The following is a 16,026-nucleotide window of genomic DNA, read 5'->3' as shown; positions in this document are numbered from 1 at the left end:
CAATAGACCAGCATCTGAATATTCAAGTCCCGGCAGACCTCTTAGCTGCTTTGTTGATGAGAACACTCCAATTAGTGGAACAAATGGTGCAACATGTGGACAGTCTTCAGATCCCAGGCTGGCCGAGAGGAGAGTCAGGTCACAGCGACATAGAAATTACATGAGCAGGACACATTTACATACTCCTCCAGACCTACCGGAAGGCTATGGTATGACTAGCAGAGGAAAAATAACGTGTGGCTTACTCATTTCAGCTTGCTAAGAAAGCCAGAAAATCAGCTTTAAAGAAGTTATTAATCTGGGTTTAGGGATTCTACATGAAAATAAATGTGTAAAACCTCCCAATCTGAAGTGTCTTTGAAGTGGTAGAGGACTACCTAACCAGCGGTTTGACTTGGGCTAGTCATTTAACCTCAAGCCCTTTTGCTTTTTTATAATGAAATGAGATGAATGATGCCTCTCCTTGTCTCAGAGGTACCATGAAGAGCATATGTAACAATGCGAGGGGACTTGGAAATAGGCACTCTATAAAGGTAAGATGGTATTGTTAGTGATAATAGTAATCTGAAGTCAGACCTGCGATGTATTTTCCAGACCTACATATTTAGAAATGCCATCAGAAATATGCTTTTGAAGTTATTTATATCTTTGTATTATCTATAATTTTGGATTATCTGCATGATTTGGGTTATTGTTGTAAATGATTTAGTCACTTCTATGTTTGTATAAAATTATTATAATCTTTTTTTTTTTTTTTTAAAGATTTTTTTTATTTATTTGACAGAGAGAGACACAGCGAGAGAGGGAACACAAGCAGGGGGAGTGGGAGAGGGAGAAGCAGGCTTCCCGCTGAGCGGGGAGCCCGATGCAGGGCTCGATCCCAGGACCCTAGGATCATGACCTGAGCCGAAGGCAGACGCTTAACGACTGAGCCACCCAGGCGCCCCTAAAATTATTATAATCTTATATAATTTCCTAAATTGTAGAATTTCATGTGGAAGAGACTTGAATCTTCTGTTGGATACAGAACTTTCTAAATTAATCACAACCTGTGATTACTCTCGTAGATACTAGGAACTCAGCTGTCTTCTCCTTTCTTGCCAAAAGTTAACCAAAGTAATTATATCCTTGCCCTCAAAACAGCCTGTAGATAAACCATATCTGGGCTGATGGTGACACCTAATGACCAACATTGGGAATCGCCTGATCTAACTTGAGTTTTATTTTTCCTCTACAATGTGTTTTAAACTGTTCTGCAAATGCATGATTCTAGCTTTATTTTTTAAATATATTTTAACTTTTTTTTAAAAGATTTTATTTATTTATTTGAAAGAATGAGAGAGAGAGAGAGAGCACATGAGAGGGGGGAGGGTCAGAGGGAGAAGCAGACTCCCTAATGAGCAGGGAGCCCGATGCGGGACTCGATCCTGGGACTCCAGGATCATGACCTGAGCCGAAGGCAGTCGCTTAACCAACTGAGCCACCCAGGCGCCCTATTTTTAACTCTTTAATTAAAAATTTGTCTGTTAACTCTGCTGTGCTGCACAGGTTAACCTAAGTAGCACAGTGATGAGAGCATGGCCTTGGGAGACAGACAGACCTGGGCGTATATCCTGGCTCATTATTTAATTTCTCTGAGCCTCAATTTTATCTTCCATAAAATGGGGAAATTGATGATGATTTCAGGTGTTGGTTTCATGTGAAGTGTCTGACACAGTTTCTAGCATAGAAAGCACTTAGTAAACTTTGCCTGTTATTATTAACGTTCAGACCTTAGAATAAAGTATTTTCTGTCATTACTCTTTAATTGAGATTATAAGGCAAGCTGTTTGGAGGTGGGGATGGTTATATTTTTACAATATTTGGGTGATTTGGATTAAAAACAAATTTTGTACAATCAAAACCTGGGAGTAAAGTGGGTACCAAGGCTGGAATTATTTCAGCTGTCATCTGTCACCAATTTTAAACATTTTTATGTTTATAATTTTAAGAAGCTTAAAGTTTAAATTGACTTTATTATAGGCTTATAAGCAAATTTATACTAATAAATATTAGCAATAGTTGTATTGTTTTATATGTTGGAATTTTTCATTAGATTTTGTTTAAGGATAAGTGGTTCTGTTGCTTAAAAACACAGTTAAGACTAAAAACCACCATTGAAGAAACTTTTCCATAGATTCCTTCCCTTTTGCCCCAGCTTCCTTATTCTCTTCCCAAGGGCTGAGAGTTAATTCTGCCTTTGACCTTTTTCTCCCCAGAATGCATGCTTGTTCTTTGGTCCTCCTCTTTCTAACTTTTTATTTTTGCATTTTGTCTATTTTTGGCTATAGAGTGTCTCCCCTTTTAAAATGGCAAAAAAATTCCATCTTTTTTGCCTTTGTTTGAGTTTAAATGGTAGTCTTGAGAAAACACCTCTCTCAAGAAAAAAACTTAAGTTTTGATATAAAATTAGGCATAATAAACAAGCATTACCAGCCTGCAAACCCTTTAAAAGTTTTTACAAGTCTTTGCAGAATCTCCCCACAGTTGGTTAGCCTCTTCCTCTGAGCTTTCTTTTGTTTCCCCTCAGGCTCCACTTTAAGACAAATAGAAGATCATTTCTTCATGTGTGTTTTGTTGAAATATTGGTGCTGTGACAATCTTGTTTTCTGTTTTCCATAGCAACATGTTTAGTATTTGAGCCACATTATAAATGTAGTTGGCTTTCAGATAGCTGGCCTCTCTAACTCTCATCACCATTTCTAAGATTGTTTCCAGGAGAAAATGTATTGAGTTGAAAAAGAATGATTTATAAAGCATTTTTTGGTAATGCAATAGATTGGTAATTTGGAGCATTTAACTATTGATATAATTATCATCCTAGTGTCTATAGCTGTCTTTGATTCGGACATTCTGAATATGTTTTTATTAGTGTTTCTTAATTTTACAGAACAGAGGACAACACAGCAAGGTCAGGTGTATTTCTTACATACTCAGACTGGTGTGAGCACATGGCATGATCCAAGAGTGCCTAGGTAAGAACATATCCAAATACTTTTCACACTGATGGATACCTTTTTACCTAGGATTTCTTTGATTATTTAATCTTCAACTTACAATGGTTTATGTAAAAGTTAGGCTCTTTGTGACAGTCATTTCAGTTGACATTTAGTAGAAAGACTTTCCTGTTTCTCTGCAGTCTCACCCCAGTGCCCTGCCCCCAGCCAGCCCCCAGTCCTTCTACCCTCTCACCCTTAAGAAAAAAAAAAATCAGGGTGAAAACGTGGGTCTTTTAGGAATTTGAAAATTAACCCGGAGAAGAACATAAAAACCTTACAAAACATACATCCCCTCCCCCCCCTTTTTTAAGGGTAGTAAATTAATATTTTAATTTTTAGTTAGGCCTTTTAAAAAAGAGGTTTATTTATTTTAACCTAATGTGAGAGTATTCAATGTTCTTTTATGTATTCCTTAATAAAGTTTCATTTTAATATAAAAAAGAAATAACTTAATTAAATCTTATTTATTTAGGACGTTTGTCACTTTTTTTTGGCTTCAGCTATCACTATCATGTGATTTTTCTCTTTTATTCCATTAATATGACATTACATTGATCAATTTTCAAATACTGAACCAGTCTTGCACCCTTGGAATAAACCTCACTTCGTCGTGGTGTCTCATGAATTAAATTTCTTTTAAGTACCAGAACTTGTACGTTTAAACTGTAGGCCTTGTTGAATGCATTTACTAACCCAAATGTCGCTCTCTTTTAACTTGAAGAAGATGGAATGACATACAAATCAATTTAGTAATTTAACATAATTTTTGATACATTTTAATATCAAGTAATAAGTTTTTCAAACACTGTTTAGCTCTTTTGAGTTACTGAACAGATGCAAAGTGTCAAGTAGTTCAGTTGAAGCTACAAAAAAGGTTGAGTTCTAAATTCTAAATCAACTTGGTACGCTGCATAATACCTTTATGAGATGAAGATATTTTATATTCTAAGTGTACCATTCTTTTCCTCCAAAAAAAAAAAAAAAAAAAAGACCATGGAGCATGAAGAGATCATTTTCTGCCCTAAGCTTATACTCACAGCTCTACTTGTCAAGAGTCTTGCATTTGAATCAAAAACAGATGTGACTAGCTGATCTTGGATTGCTTTGATACTCTGTATTTACAGTGGACCCTTGAACAATGCAGGGTTAGGGGCACCGACCACCCGCACAGTCAAAAATCTGTGTAACTTTTGACTCCCCCAGAACTTTGCTAATAGCCCCCTGTTGACCGTAAGCCTTACCGATAACATAAACGGTTGATTAACACATATTTTGTATGTTATATGTATTACATATGTATTCTTACAAAAAAGTAAGCTACAGAAAAAACATTAAGGAAATCCTAAGGAAAGGAAAACACATTTATAGTTAAGTACTGTTCTGTAAAAAATCTGTATGTAAGTGGACCCACACACTTTAAACTTGTATTATTCAAGGGCCAACTGATATTTATAAATGAAGCTATTATAATGTAAATGTTTTACTTTGTGATACAGCTTAATTAGAATCTTTTGAGGGTGGCAAGCAAGGAATGTGCTATCATTTTCATTATTGTATCAGGGTTGCCATTTCTGTTTCTTGATAATACAAACTGTTTAAAAAGTAGTGGGGAAGAAATTTTGTTTTATTAATAAGCTCACTGAAAAAAGCTAAGGGCCTAACTTTTAGAAACATGAGTTTTGTTAATATAAATTAGGAAGAGAAGTGTTTTGGATTCTGTTTATCAAATTGTAGGTCAATAATGAGCTTTTCTATAAAATAATTTAAAATAATTTAAAATTTATATAAAACAGAAATGATTTTTTTTTTTTTAAAGATTTTATTTATTTATTTGAGAGAGAGAATGAGATAGAGAGAGAGCATGAGAGGGGGGAGGGTCAGAGGGAGAAGCAGACTCCCTGCCGAGCAGGGAGCCCGATGCGGGACTCGATCCAGGGACTCCAGGATCATGACCTGAGCCGAAGGCAGTCGCCCAACCAACTGAGCCACCCAGGCGCCCAGAAGAAATGATTTTTTTTAAACTAAATGATTTACAATAGTGAGAAAGTTGATCTTGAGTTATCCGTTGAAAGAATAGTATGTAAACTGGCACCAGAAGTTGAAATTGAGAGAGATTTTGGGACCACCTTTGATAATGTTTCTTATTCCTAAGGAAACATGTCAGTTTTTCATTTATGAGTAAAGGGTTTCTATACAGGTTTAAGAATATTTTATGTTGAGTATTGAATAATGACTTTAAAATAGTGCTCTGGATTATTTTTCCTTAGTCTCTATGTTCCAAATTGTTAATGTAAAAATGTGTATCATATCTTTTGTTTTGGAGGATCCTGTAAGTAAAGATGCCTTTTTGTATGGAGGACCTTTTGTCAAAGCAGACCATGAATACTTAGATTATATTAAAATATCATCACTGTTCAAAGACATTTATAAAATAGGGTAGCTCAGACACTTTAATTTTATAAGACATCCAGTAAACTTAGATTTATCTGAGAAGTCCCATTTTTGCCATCTTTTGCATTTCTCTTTAAAACCGTGATTAATGCCTTGTTATTCATTACATTTCACCCTGACTATGTAGTCTTGTGGTACAGATCTGTATCTTTATGGCTGTATAACATTCCATTTTTCTTTAATCTTTTCCTAATTGGGCATAAAGATTGCTTCCAGTTTTTTGCTCTTTTAACCCATTCTTTAGAACTCTCCCACATATGACTATAGATTTATAAAATTCTAAATAAAATGATATAAAACCAAATTCTGCATTATATCAAAAGAATTATTCATTCTTGGATTTCAGTAATCGCTTTTCAATTCTAAAAGTTACATTTAAAAAATCCATCTGTTCATTCTTTTTTTTTTTTCTTTAAAGATTTTATTTATTCGACAGCAAGACACAGCGAGAGAGGGAACACAAGCAGGGGGAGTGGGAGAGGGAGAAGCAGGCTTCCCGCCAAGCAGGGAGCCTGATGCGGGGCTCTATCCCAGGACCCTGGGATCATGACCTGAGCCGAAGGCAGATGCTCAACGACTGAGCCTCTCCATCTGTTCATTCTTAATAATCTCTCATTGATAGTTTGTCTTTGTAATTATTCCCCTCCCCCCTTTTTTTCACTTGCATATCATAGCCGTTCTGTTTGATCTCTGACAGTATTTAGGGATCTAATTCTGTGGTTTATTGTTTCCACTCACTCTCAGTCATCATGACTTTTCTTTCTGGAGTGTGTGGTGATCTTTGGGAGTTTGATCTTTAATTGGTTGGAGTTCTGTGGACCTAAAATGGGAATTTAGGAAGTTTTCCTGAATCATTTCATCTTCCCTTTGAGTTCTTGGCTGAGTGGGGAAGTTCCAGATTTCCTTTCCCAAACTTCCTGCTGGCCTGGGGCTGAGTTTCCCAGTTAACAACTACTCTCTGGCAGCCCTACCTCTCTGCCCGCCCACCTGCCTGATGCCATCAGCTCCAGGTCCAGCCACCCGGTGGGGGGAAAGGGGGGTTGTTCTTGTTTTGTTTTTTGTTGTTGTTTTTTTTTTATTTTGAGGAGGATTCTTGGAACTTTTTCTCTCTCCTCTTTTGAGACTAGCAGTGTATTTTCTAAGCTTTAGTTGTTCTGTAGCAGAGTCTCTTGGACCTATAAGCAGAAGTCAGATCATTGTTTCAACAAATCTGTGGGTGCTTAGATGTGTCCATCATTATGCTTCACCATGACCAAGAAGAGGTTATTTCAGGAGAATCTTTTTCTAGTTTAACTTTTAAAACATGAGATTAATCATTACAATTATCTGTTATAGTTTAAGTTTACATTAGACATGTTTTTATTTTATTCTTTAAGGTTCTGTAAATCTTTGTCTATATATAATAGTATTTTAAGAATGTGTAATACAGTAACAGTGGTCTTTGATCCATTAAAAGTCTTTTTGCCTTTTTTTTTTTTTTTTTTTTTTTTTACTGTAGCAGTAAGCTTTAGAGCATTTTTCCTTAGGTGTCTTAAAAAGGTTCTTCATTCACTAGCTTTATAGCTTTCAAAATTCAAAGTGGAACATTTTTCCTTTAATATATATACTGTGATTATTTTCAGGGTCTCTAAATCAATAACCTTTCCAGTGTTGCTTTGTTGGAGAGTTTAAGATTAATATGGAGCGAACATTTAGTTACACAAATTTTATGTGTAATGAAAGTAATAATTGAAGGGAAATTTTAGAAAACATTTCATTCCTTATGTCACTGACATTTGTAAAACTTTTGTCAGACAAGTATTGAAGCACAGTTTATGTTGGCAAATGTTGTGATTGCTTTTATATTAATTTAAAATCTGTATTACATTAAAGCCCAGGAATGAACTTACTAAAAATGTAGGTTATGTGATAAGTTCCTGAGCCATTTATGAATTGGGTTTTGAATATGCAAGTTTGTTAAGCCATTGGGAATTAAATATTCTAGCTGAACATCTCAGATTTCTGAAACAATACATTTTCTCAGACTTCATGGAATTGTTCTGTGTCATTTACACTTGCCTGGCCCAGCAGGCCCAGCAATGAGGTATTTTTTTATTTTATATTTGTTTTTGCAGGGATCTTAGCAACATCAATTGTGAAGAGCTTGGTCCACTGCCTCCTGGATGGGAGATCCGTAACACTGCAACAGGCAGAGTTTATTTCGTTGACCATAACAACAGAACAACACAGTTTACAGATCCTCGGCTCTCTGCTAACTTGCATTTAGTTCTAAAGTAAGTTTTTGAAACAATACATGTTAAAGTGCAAGCCAGAACAAGAAAAGCCTAAAGATGCTTTTTGTAATATAATAGAATGTCTGCTCTCTTCAATTATAAATTACTTTTGTTGGATGAAATTTTATGTAAGAATATGACATGTTTTGGGCGCCTAGGTGGCTCAGTTGGTTGAGCGACTGCCTTCGGCTCAGGTCTTGGTCCTGGAGTCCCGGGATCGAGTGCCGCATTGGGCTACCTGCTCAGCGGGGAGTCTGCTTCTCCCTCTGACCCTCCCCCCTCTCATGCTCTATCTCATTCTCTCAAATACATAAAAAAAAAAAAATCTTTGAAAAAAAAAAGAATATGACCTGTTTTATTCTCATACATGAGTATTTTAAACCCCTGTGCTTAATTAGGAACCTATCCTGGAGTGTTAAGGAAAGGGTATGTACCAAAGGTGCATCATAGCACACTTGAAGAGACAAGATGCTTTACAGGGTAGATATTTTTTATTTTTTCCGTGAGTGCATCAGAAATAGCTTCAGGATAGCTGAACCCATCCCAGAGGATTTTTTTTTTTAAATCATCTTTATTGAAGCAAGTACATGACATACAATAAATTGCATATTTAAAGTGTACAATTTAAGTTTTGACATATTATGCATCTATGAAACCATCACCACAATGTAAATAGTGAACATATCCATCATCCCCCCAAATTGCCTTGTGCTTCTTTGTTAAGTCATCCTCCTGGAGGGCTACCCCCTGTATTCGTTTCCTAGGGCTGCCATAATAAAGTATCACACACAGGTGGTGTAAAACAACAGGAATTCGTTCTTGCACAGTTCTGGAGGCTAGACGTTTAGAATCAAGTTGTCAGCAGAGTTGGTTCCCTCAGGAGGCTCTGATGGAGAATGTTCCCTGCCTCTCTCCTAGCTTCTGATGGTGGCCGGCAAAACTGGCTCTTTCTTGGCTTATAGACACATCATCTCTGTCTTGGTCTTCATTTTCACATGGCCTTCTGTGATCTGTTTCTACACACAAATCTTCTTACCCCAAATGTGTGGGTTTTTCCCTCAAACCTTCCAGTTCTCCAGATCTCGGGATACCAACTGAGTGTGCAACAATTGAATTCAGGTCTGACACTACCTGCAGTCAGCATCAGATCCCACAGGTTAAGGGCTCAGTCTCACAAGAGCATCACCACTTCAGAAGCCAATCCCAAGTACCAAGTCATCTGTACTACTTTTTTTTTTTTAAAGATTTTATTTATTTATTTGACAGAGAGAGCCACAGCGAGAGAGGGAACACAAGCGGGGAGTGGGAGAGGGAGAAGCAGGCTTCCCGCGGAGCAGGGAGCCCGATGCGGGGCTCGATCCCAGGACCCTGGAATCATGACCTGAGCCGAAGGCAGACGCTTAACGACTGAGCCACCCAGGCGCCCCAAGTCATCTGTACTTCTTATTGACTGGCTGTAAATTGGGGAGTTCCCATGACTCCCTCTTTGGGTTCAGTAGTTTGCTAGAATGGTTCATAGAACTCAAGGAAATACTTTATTTGCCATTACATTTATTATAAAGGATACCACTCAGGAACAGCCAAATGGAAGAGGTGCACAGGGCAAGGTGTGGGGATGGGGGAACTTAGAGCTCCCAGGCCCTCTCCAGGTGCTTCACCCTCCCAATACCTCAGTGTATTCTCCAGCCTGGAAGCTCTCTGCACACCGTCATTTGGAGGTTTTTATGGAGATGTCATACATAGGCATGATCAATTATTAACTCAAACTCCAATTCTCTCCCCTCCTTAGAGGTTGGGAGGATGGGGCTGGAAGTTCCAGGCTTCTAATCAGGCTTTGGTTTTTCTAGCAACCAGGTCCCATCCTGAAGATATCTAGGGCCCCACCAATAGTCACCTCATTAAAACTAAAAAATGCTCCTATACCCAGGAAATTCTAAGGGATTTAGGAGCTCCTGTCAAACCGGAGGCAAAGACCAAATATTAGAACAAAGGACACTCCTATCATATCTGTCACTCCAGAAACTGCAAGGATTTTAGGAATTCTGTGTCAGGAACTGGGACAAATGCCAAGGTTTATTTCTTATTCTACACCTTTTTGTATGTCTGGATCCGAATTTCCCTCTTTTTATAAGGATACCAGTTTATTGCATTTAGGGCCACCCTAATGCAGTATGACCTCCTCTTAGTACATCTGCAAAGACTCTATTTCTAAATAAGGTCACATTCACAGGTACCAAGGGTTAGGACTTCAACACATCTTTTTGGACACAATTCAGTCCAAAACACACTCCATCTTCAGCTAACCACGGATCTACTTTCTGTCACTATATATTAGTTGGCATTTTCTAGAGTATATTAAATGCATTCCTGCAGTATGTGGTCTTTTTTCTTTTACCCAGTGTAATTATTTGAGATTCATCTCTCTTGTGTGTATAGTTTATTTATTTTCTTTGCTGTTGGTATTCCATTATATGGATATACTACAATTTATTTATCCGTTTACCTGTTGATGGACATTTGGATTATTCCCAGTTTTTGGTCATGACAGATAAAACTATTATGGATGTTTATGTATAAGCTTTTAAATGGACATATGCTCTCACTCCTCTTAGATAAATGAGCGTCTAGGAGTAGAATGGCTACATCATATGATAGATTTATCTTTAACTTTAAAAAAAACTGGCAGGTTGTTTTTCAAAGTGATTTTATCATTTGACATTCCCCGTAGCAGAGTGTGAGGGTTGTAGTCGCTCCACACCCTTGCTAACATTGGGTGTGGTTAATCTTACTAAATTTAGACCCTCCAGTAGGTGTGTAGTGGTATCGCATTGTAGTTTTTTTTTTTATTTTTTATTTTTTTAAAGATTTTGTTTATTTATTTGACAGAGAGAGATACACAGCTAGAGAGAGAACACAAGCAGGGGGAGTGGGAGAGGGAGAAGCAGGCTTCCCGCAGAGCAGGGAGCCCGATGCGGGGCTCGATCCCAGGACTCCGGGATCATGACCTGAGCCGAAGGCAGACGCTTAACGACTGAGCCACCCAGGCGCCACCTCGCATTGTAGTTTTAAGTTGCATTTCTCTTCTGACTAATGACGTGCATCTTTTCATGTGCTTATTTACCATCTGTGTATCTTATTTGGTGAAATATTTTGCCTCCTTTTTAAAAAAATTGAGTTCATTTATTTAAGTTTTGAGTTTTTAGCATTCTTTAGATATTTTAGAGTCCTAAAATATCAGACATACGCTTTGGGAAAGATTTTCTCCTAATCCATGACTTGTCTTTTCATTTTCTTAACAGTATCTTTTGAAATTTTGATGAAGTTCAATTTTTCCATTTGTTCTTTTGTGGATTGTGCTTTTGGTGTCACCTCTAAGAAATCTTAGCCTAACACAGGTTGTGAAAATTTTCTTCTGTGTTTCAGAAGTTTTATGGCTTTCAGTTTTACATTGAGGTCTCTGATCGATTTTGAATTAAATTTTTGTGTGTGGTATGAGGTATACCCAAGTTCGGTTTTTTTTTTTTTTTTTTTTGCATAGGATTAATTTAGCTGTTTAGGGAGTATCTTTAATATATATTCTGTTTCGATTTTGTTTGTATGTGTGTATAAAAAACACCTTTAATGTTTATGAGAATAGTAAATAGTGATTTATGATTTTCATCAAAGCTGTATTTTCTCTGGGAAGTTACATGTTTCAGGAATAAAATTTGGCCTGGTACATAAGAATCACTGTATGTAAAATAAGTTTGGGGCGATTTGTTAGAGACCTTAAGGTTATTTTTGTTTATTTTATCATAGCTACCACTGCCCTTTGCCTTTAGGTTAGGAAATTGTGCTCCTGTCTGTTGTGTGTAAAAGTAAACTCCAAAATGATTGAGTGTCTGCATGGGCATCAATAGTGAATTATTGAATTTTTTATTTCCTGATGGTTTATTGGAATTAAGTAGTTCATTATAACATCAGGTTCTTTAAAAAAAATTCTTAGGTGTAACTTACAATATTTTTGCCGGGAGAATAAAAATATCTGTAGGCAATGTGCCCTTTTAAAAGTATTCTATTTCTGCTGTCCTTGGGAGATTATTTTCGTGTATTTGTGGTAAACCATATATGTGCACATTTGGAAATCACTTTAGCACAACAATGTGTATGTGCTTAATGCCACTGACTATATATTAGAATAAGGTTAAAATGGTAAATTTTATGTGTTGTATATTTTACCACAATAAAAAGAAAAGTAGTCATTTTATAAGGCATTTAGACATGTTTGTAATGTGTTCATTTCTCTGTGCCAGTAACTTGCATGTGACCTTCCACATTCTTGTGGTCTAGACTTAGCACGTATAGGAAAAGGGGCTCCTGCCAAACTACTGGCTCGAACTGTCTCTTCCAGAGAGACAGACTCTAGATAACGGGCACAGGGTTGGACATGTGCCTGAATTTTAAAATGGGTGGTGGTCAACTATGCAGAAAAAAATGGAGAACGGTATTTGAGAAATTTATTCTCAGCAGCTGTATAAAGCTGAATGGATACAACTCTGTTGTTTGATTCTATAAATTTGTATGGGTTCTGAGAAATAAACTTTGGAGGTAGTTTATCATCATCAAAAATGTCAAGCCAAGAATATCACAAGGCCTGAAAGTTATACAGGTAGATTTGCTTTCTAGTATGATGCTTTTTTAAATGTATAATTGCAGTCTCTTTGATTTAAAATAATAGCATTTCTGTTTACTTTTAGTCGGCAGAACCAGTTGAAAGACCAACAGCAACAGCAAGTGGTATCGTTATGCCCCGAGGACGCAGAGTGTCTGACAGTCCCACGGTACAAGCGAGACCTGGTTCAGAAACTAAAAATTTTGCGGCAGGAACTTTCCCAACAACAGCCTCAAGCTGGTCATTGCCGCATTGAAGTTTCCAGGGAAGAGATTTTTGAGGTAAATTTACAAGTCTTAAAATAGAGAAAAATTAAATTTCAGTGTTTCACTGTTTTCTAAAAATACTTTCTGGAATTCCTCTCTCTCTAGAGTGGGAGAGTTTTCATTAAGTTCTTTTTTAATTGTGGGGAATAAAGGCAGTAATAGCAGAGATTTAATCTAGAAGGTAAACATTTAAATGGGATGAGTGTGAAAAGAGTGAAGGAAGAGTGTGAAATATTCCAGTTGGTTCAGCTTGGTTCTCTGCATTGCAAATACTTGTTTGTTAATGAATTTTAATATATATATATATTTAAAGTAAACTTTACACCCACAGTGGGGCTTGACCTCAAAACCCTGAGATCAAGAGTCGCATGCTCCATCACCAGCCAGGTGCCCCTGCCCTGTTAATGAGTTTTAAAAGACCACAAATATTATCCATCCTTTACTTTCTAATTCTTCAAAAGATGAGTGACTTTTAAGTCAAAAAATCATTTTGTTTAATTCTTTTTATTTTTATTTATTATTTTTTTAAGATGTTATTTATTTGACAGAGAGAGATACAGTGAGAGAGGGAACACAAGCAGGGGGAGTGGGAGAGGGAGAAGCAGGCTTCCCACCGAGCAGGGAGCCTGATGGAGGGTTCGATCCCAGGACCCTGGGATCATGACCTGAGCCGAAGGCAGACGCTTAACGACTGAGCCACCCAGGCGCCCCATTTTGTTTAATTCTTTTTGGACTACTTCCTTAATTTATTGAAAATCTTCCTTTCTCGTATATTCTTTTATCTTTGGTCTTTATAGCCCTACTATCACCTTCAAAGTTCTTCCATAGTAAGTGGCAGAGGTCCAAAGCAGGGGTTTCCCACTCATTAGAGGATTCATGGGTAAAAGATGTTTGGGGATTTGATAACCTTCTTCCTAAAGGATGAACTTTTTTCTCTCGGGACAATTCCGACCTTGTTTGTAAGTCAGTCGTTTGTATTTTAAAATAATATGAAGATGGCGGTTTAATGAAGATCACATAAATGATTACTTATGTTCTTTTGAACTTTCTTTTTCTCATCTTTACTTTCTTTTGGTGCCTGTGACCTAGAATTAGGTCAGCCAACTTTTAAAAATTTGGTACTTTTATCAAATTCTGTAATGTGAGTGTGTAGTCATTGCTGTGGTTCATAGAACTTAAATATGGAGTTTTGTACTTAGGTTGTTAATATAATATTTATCAAGTGAATTAATTTCAGTAGTATTAAGCTATAGCCATCTTGTTTTTATAAGTTCCATGAAGTTTCAAACACTTGGAGTTTATCCATTGATTTGATTGTTGAACAAATTTCATCTTATTTCAATAAATGTATGTTTTATAGGTAGAATGCAAGGGAGAGTTTAAATAACAAGTTTAAAGCACCTAGTAACAATAGTATGTAATATTTTTTTCAGGAATCATATCGGCAGGTCATGAAAATGAGACCAAAAGATCTGTGGAAGCGATTAATGATAAAATTTCGTGGAGAAGAAGGCCTTGACTATGGAGGGGTTGCCAGGTAAAGACTTGCTCATGAGTAAATGACATGTGGTTATATTTACAGGTTTAAGATACTTCCCATGGTGAACTTTCTCACTGATACTTATTTTCTAGTGTAACATTCCCTAATTTTTGCAATACAGAGGATATCCTAATAGATATGTTCGTGATGAGGTTGGAGCAGTACTGCCACAGAGTAATTGAGAACTCCCTACTGGATTATCCAGCCCGGCGAGACTTCCTCTAAAAGTAGCTGCAACCCTGCATGGGCAGTGGTGGGCCACATGGGCCCTGCATGCTTGCCATCTCTCTCCTTCATTATGTGTTATTCCCTCTGCTTTACATTGTTAGGAACTGTCTGGAGATTTTAATGACGTTTTCCTTTGCTCCCATTGCCATGCTTTTTAACCTTGTTAAAGTGATGTCTGTGTGTGCGTGTAAGTATGGAAGCAGGTGTGTACATATGTATATAAGTGGTCTTTAAAATATTTCAGTACAGAAGCTGTAATGTTTTTATGCTACATTCAAACATACATTTTTTTTTTTACAGGTGTGAAAATTTACTTTATGTAGATGTAGCAGAAACATTATAGCTTCTGTACTGAAACGTCCTAAGGACCATCATGATAATTCTGCTATCCCGAATCTAAATCTAGCCTAAATTAAATTTGTGTTTCCACCAAGTCCCATTTCTGGTTTTCACCTGTAGGCTTATTTTTGTTCTGTGGCCTTTTTACCGATAAAAGGATAGTTTCTTTAGTTTGGAATTTTAGAATTGATCATGTGTACATCATACTTAGGGCTTGATAGTTTCTGTGGAATTCTTACAATTTGCTCATAACTAGATTTGAATGCTTCTTGGGAAAACTTGTTAATTATCTGCTGATGGAATCTAAATGCTGTAACTATATGTATAGTCAAGTAAGTAGTCAGTTTTTTGTTGTTTATTTGTTAACCTCACTATTGTCAGGGTTTGGGCAAACTAAGTGCGATGTGGCAGTGAAATGCTTTTTCTGCTCTTTATTGCATAGTAGAACCCCAGAGTAGCTGGGATCTGCTTACCATGTGTGTTCTAAATACTTGGTAAAACAAAACAAATATTTGGGTTTTCTTTAAAATAATGCATGAAAAAGCATGGAAGACATGTCAGGTGAACTTGTTAAGTGTGTTGACTAGCTTGCTTATATGGAGACCTCCCTCACTTCCTTTTTTAATCTCTAGAGTTTTTCCAGTATTACATAAATGGTAGTGATTTGATTTAGACTCCATCACTTACAGAACTTTGAAACATTTTTCTTTAACTACTTGTCAATAGTGTTTCACTGCGTTTCCTAAAAACATTATTCAATCTGTTTGTTTGTTTTAGGTTTTATTTATTAGAGAGAGAGAGAGAGAGTGCAGACATGAGCAGGGGGAGGGGCAGAGGGAGAAGCAGACTCCCCGCAGAGCAGAGAGCCCAATGCGATGCCAGGGACCAATCCCAGGACCCTGGGATCATGATTTGAGCCAAAGGCAGACGCTTAACCGACTGAGTCACCCAGGCGCTCCTCAGTCTGTTTAATCCATAATACCAGAACATATTTAAATACCTTTCCTAGTGGAAGAATGACAAGAATTGAGACTAGAAGTACATCTCTTTAAGTCCTAGACTAGTGATTTTGTTTTACCAAGATGAATAACAAGTTAACCTTTCATACTTTGAGAAACATGAAGGATTTAATAAGTTTCAGGTGATAGTCCTATTTATTATGTGGTTTTTAAAACACTGATGTACACTTGAAACCAATTACTATGGAACCTACCCCCCAAATGCAGGCTTGCTCTTGTGT

The 16,026-nt window shown here is 36.9% G+C and overlaps 1 protein-coding gene across 4 annotated transcripts in view; it reads left to right on the top strand.

Moving 5' to 3' along the window:
• SMURF2 (SMAD specific E3 ubiquitin protein ligase 2) overlaps positions 1-16,026 on the top strand; it is a 134,798-nt gene that overhangs the window by 93,468 nt on the left and 25,304 nt on the right. For all 4 annotated transcript variants that reach the window (XR_004302439.1, XM_032429860.1, XM_032429861.1 and 1 more), the window contains exons 8-12: positions 7-209; positions 2,930-3,014; positions 7,604-7,762; positions 12,499-12,694; positions 14,113-14,216. Coding sequence is in view for 3 of the 4 variants with exons in the window: in XM_032429860.1 (XP_032285751.1) it covers positions 7-209; positions 2,930-3,014; positions 7,604-7,762; positions 12,499-12,694; positions 14,113-14,216 (747 nt within the window). In the remaining variant the exon portion in view is untranslated. The remainder of the gene's footprint in view (positions 1-6; positions 210-2,929; positions 3,015-7,603; positions 7,763-12,498; positions 12,695-14,112; positions 14,217-16,026) is intronic.

This window comes from Phoca vitulina, unplaced genomic scaffold (assembly GCF_004348235.1).
Source record: "Phoca vitulina isolate PV1807 unplaced genomic scaffold, GSC_HSeal_1.0 scaffold41, whole genome shotgun sequence".
NCBI classification, from domain to species: domain Eukaryota; kingdom Metazoa; phylum Chordata; class Mammalia; order Carnivora; family Phocidae; genus Phoca; species Phoca vitulina.
This window is presented reverse-complemented; position numbering and strand designations above follow the sequence as displayed.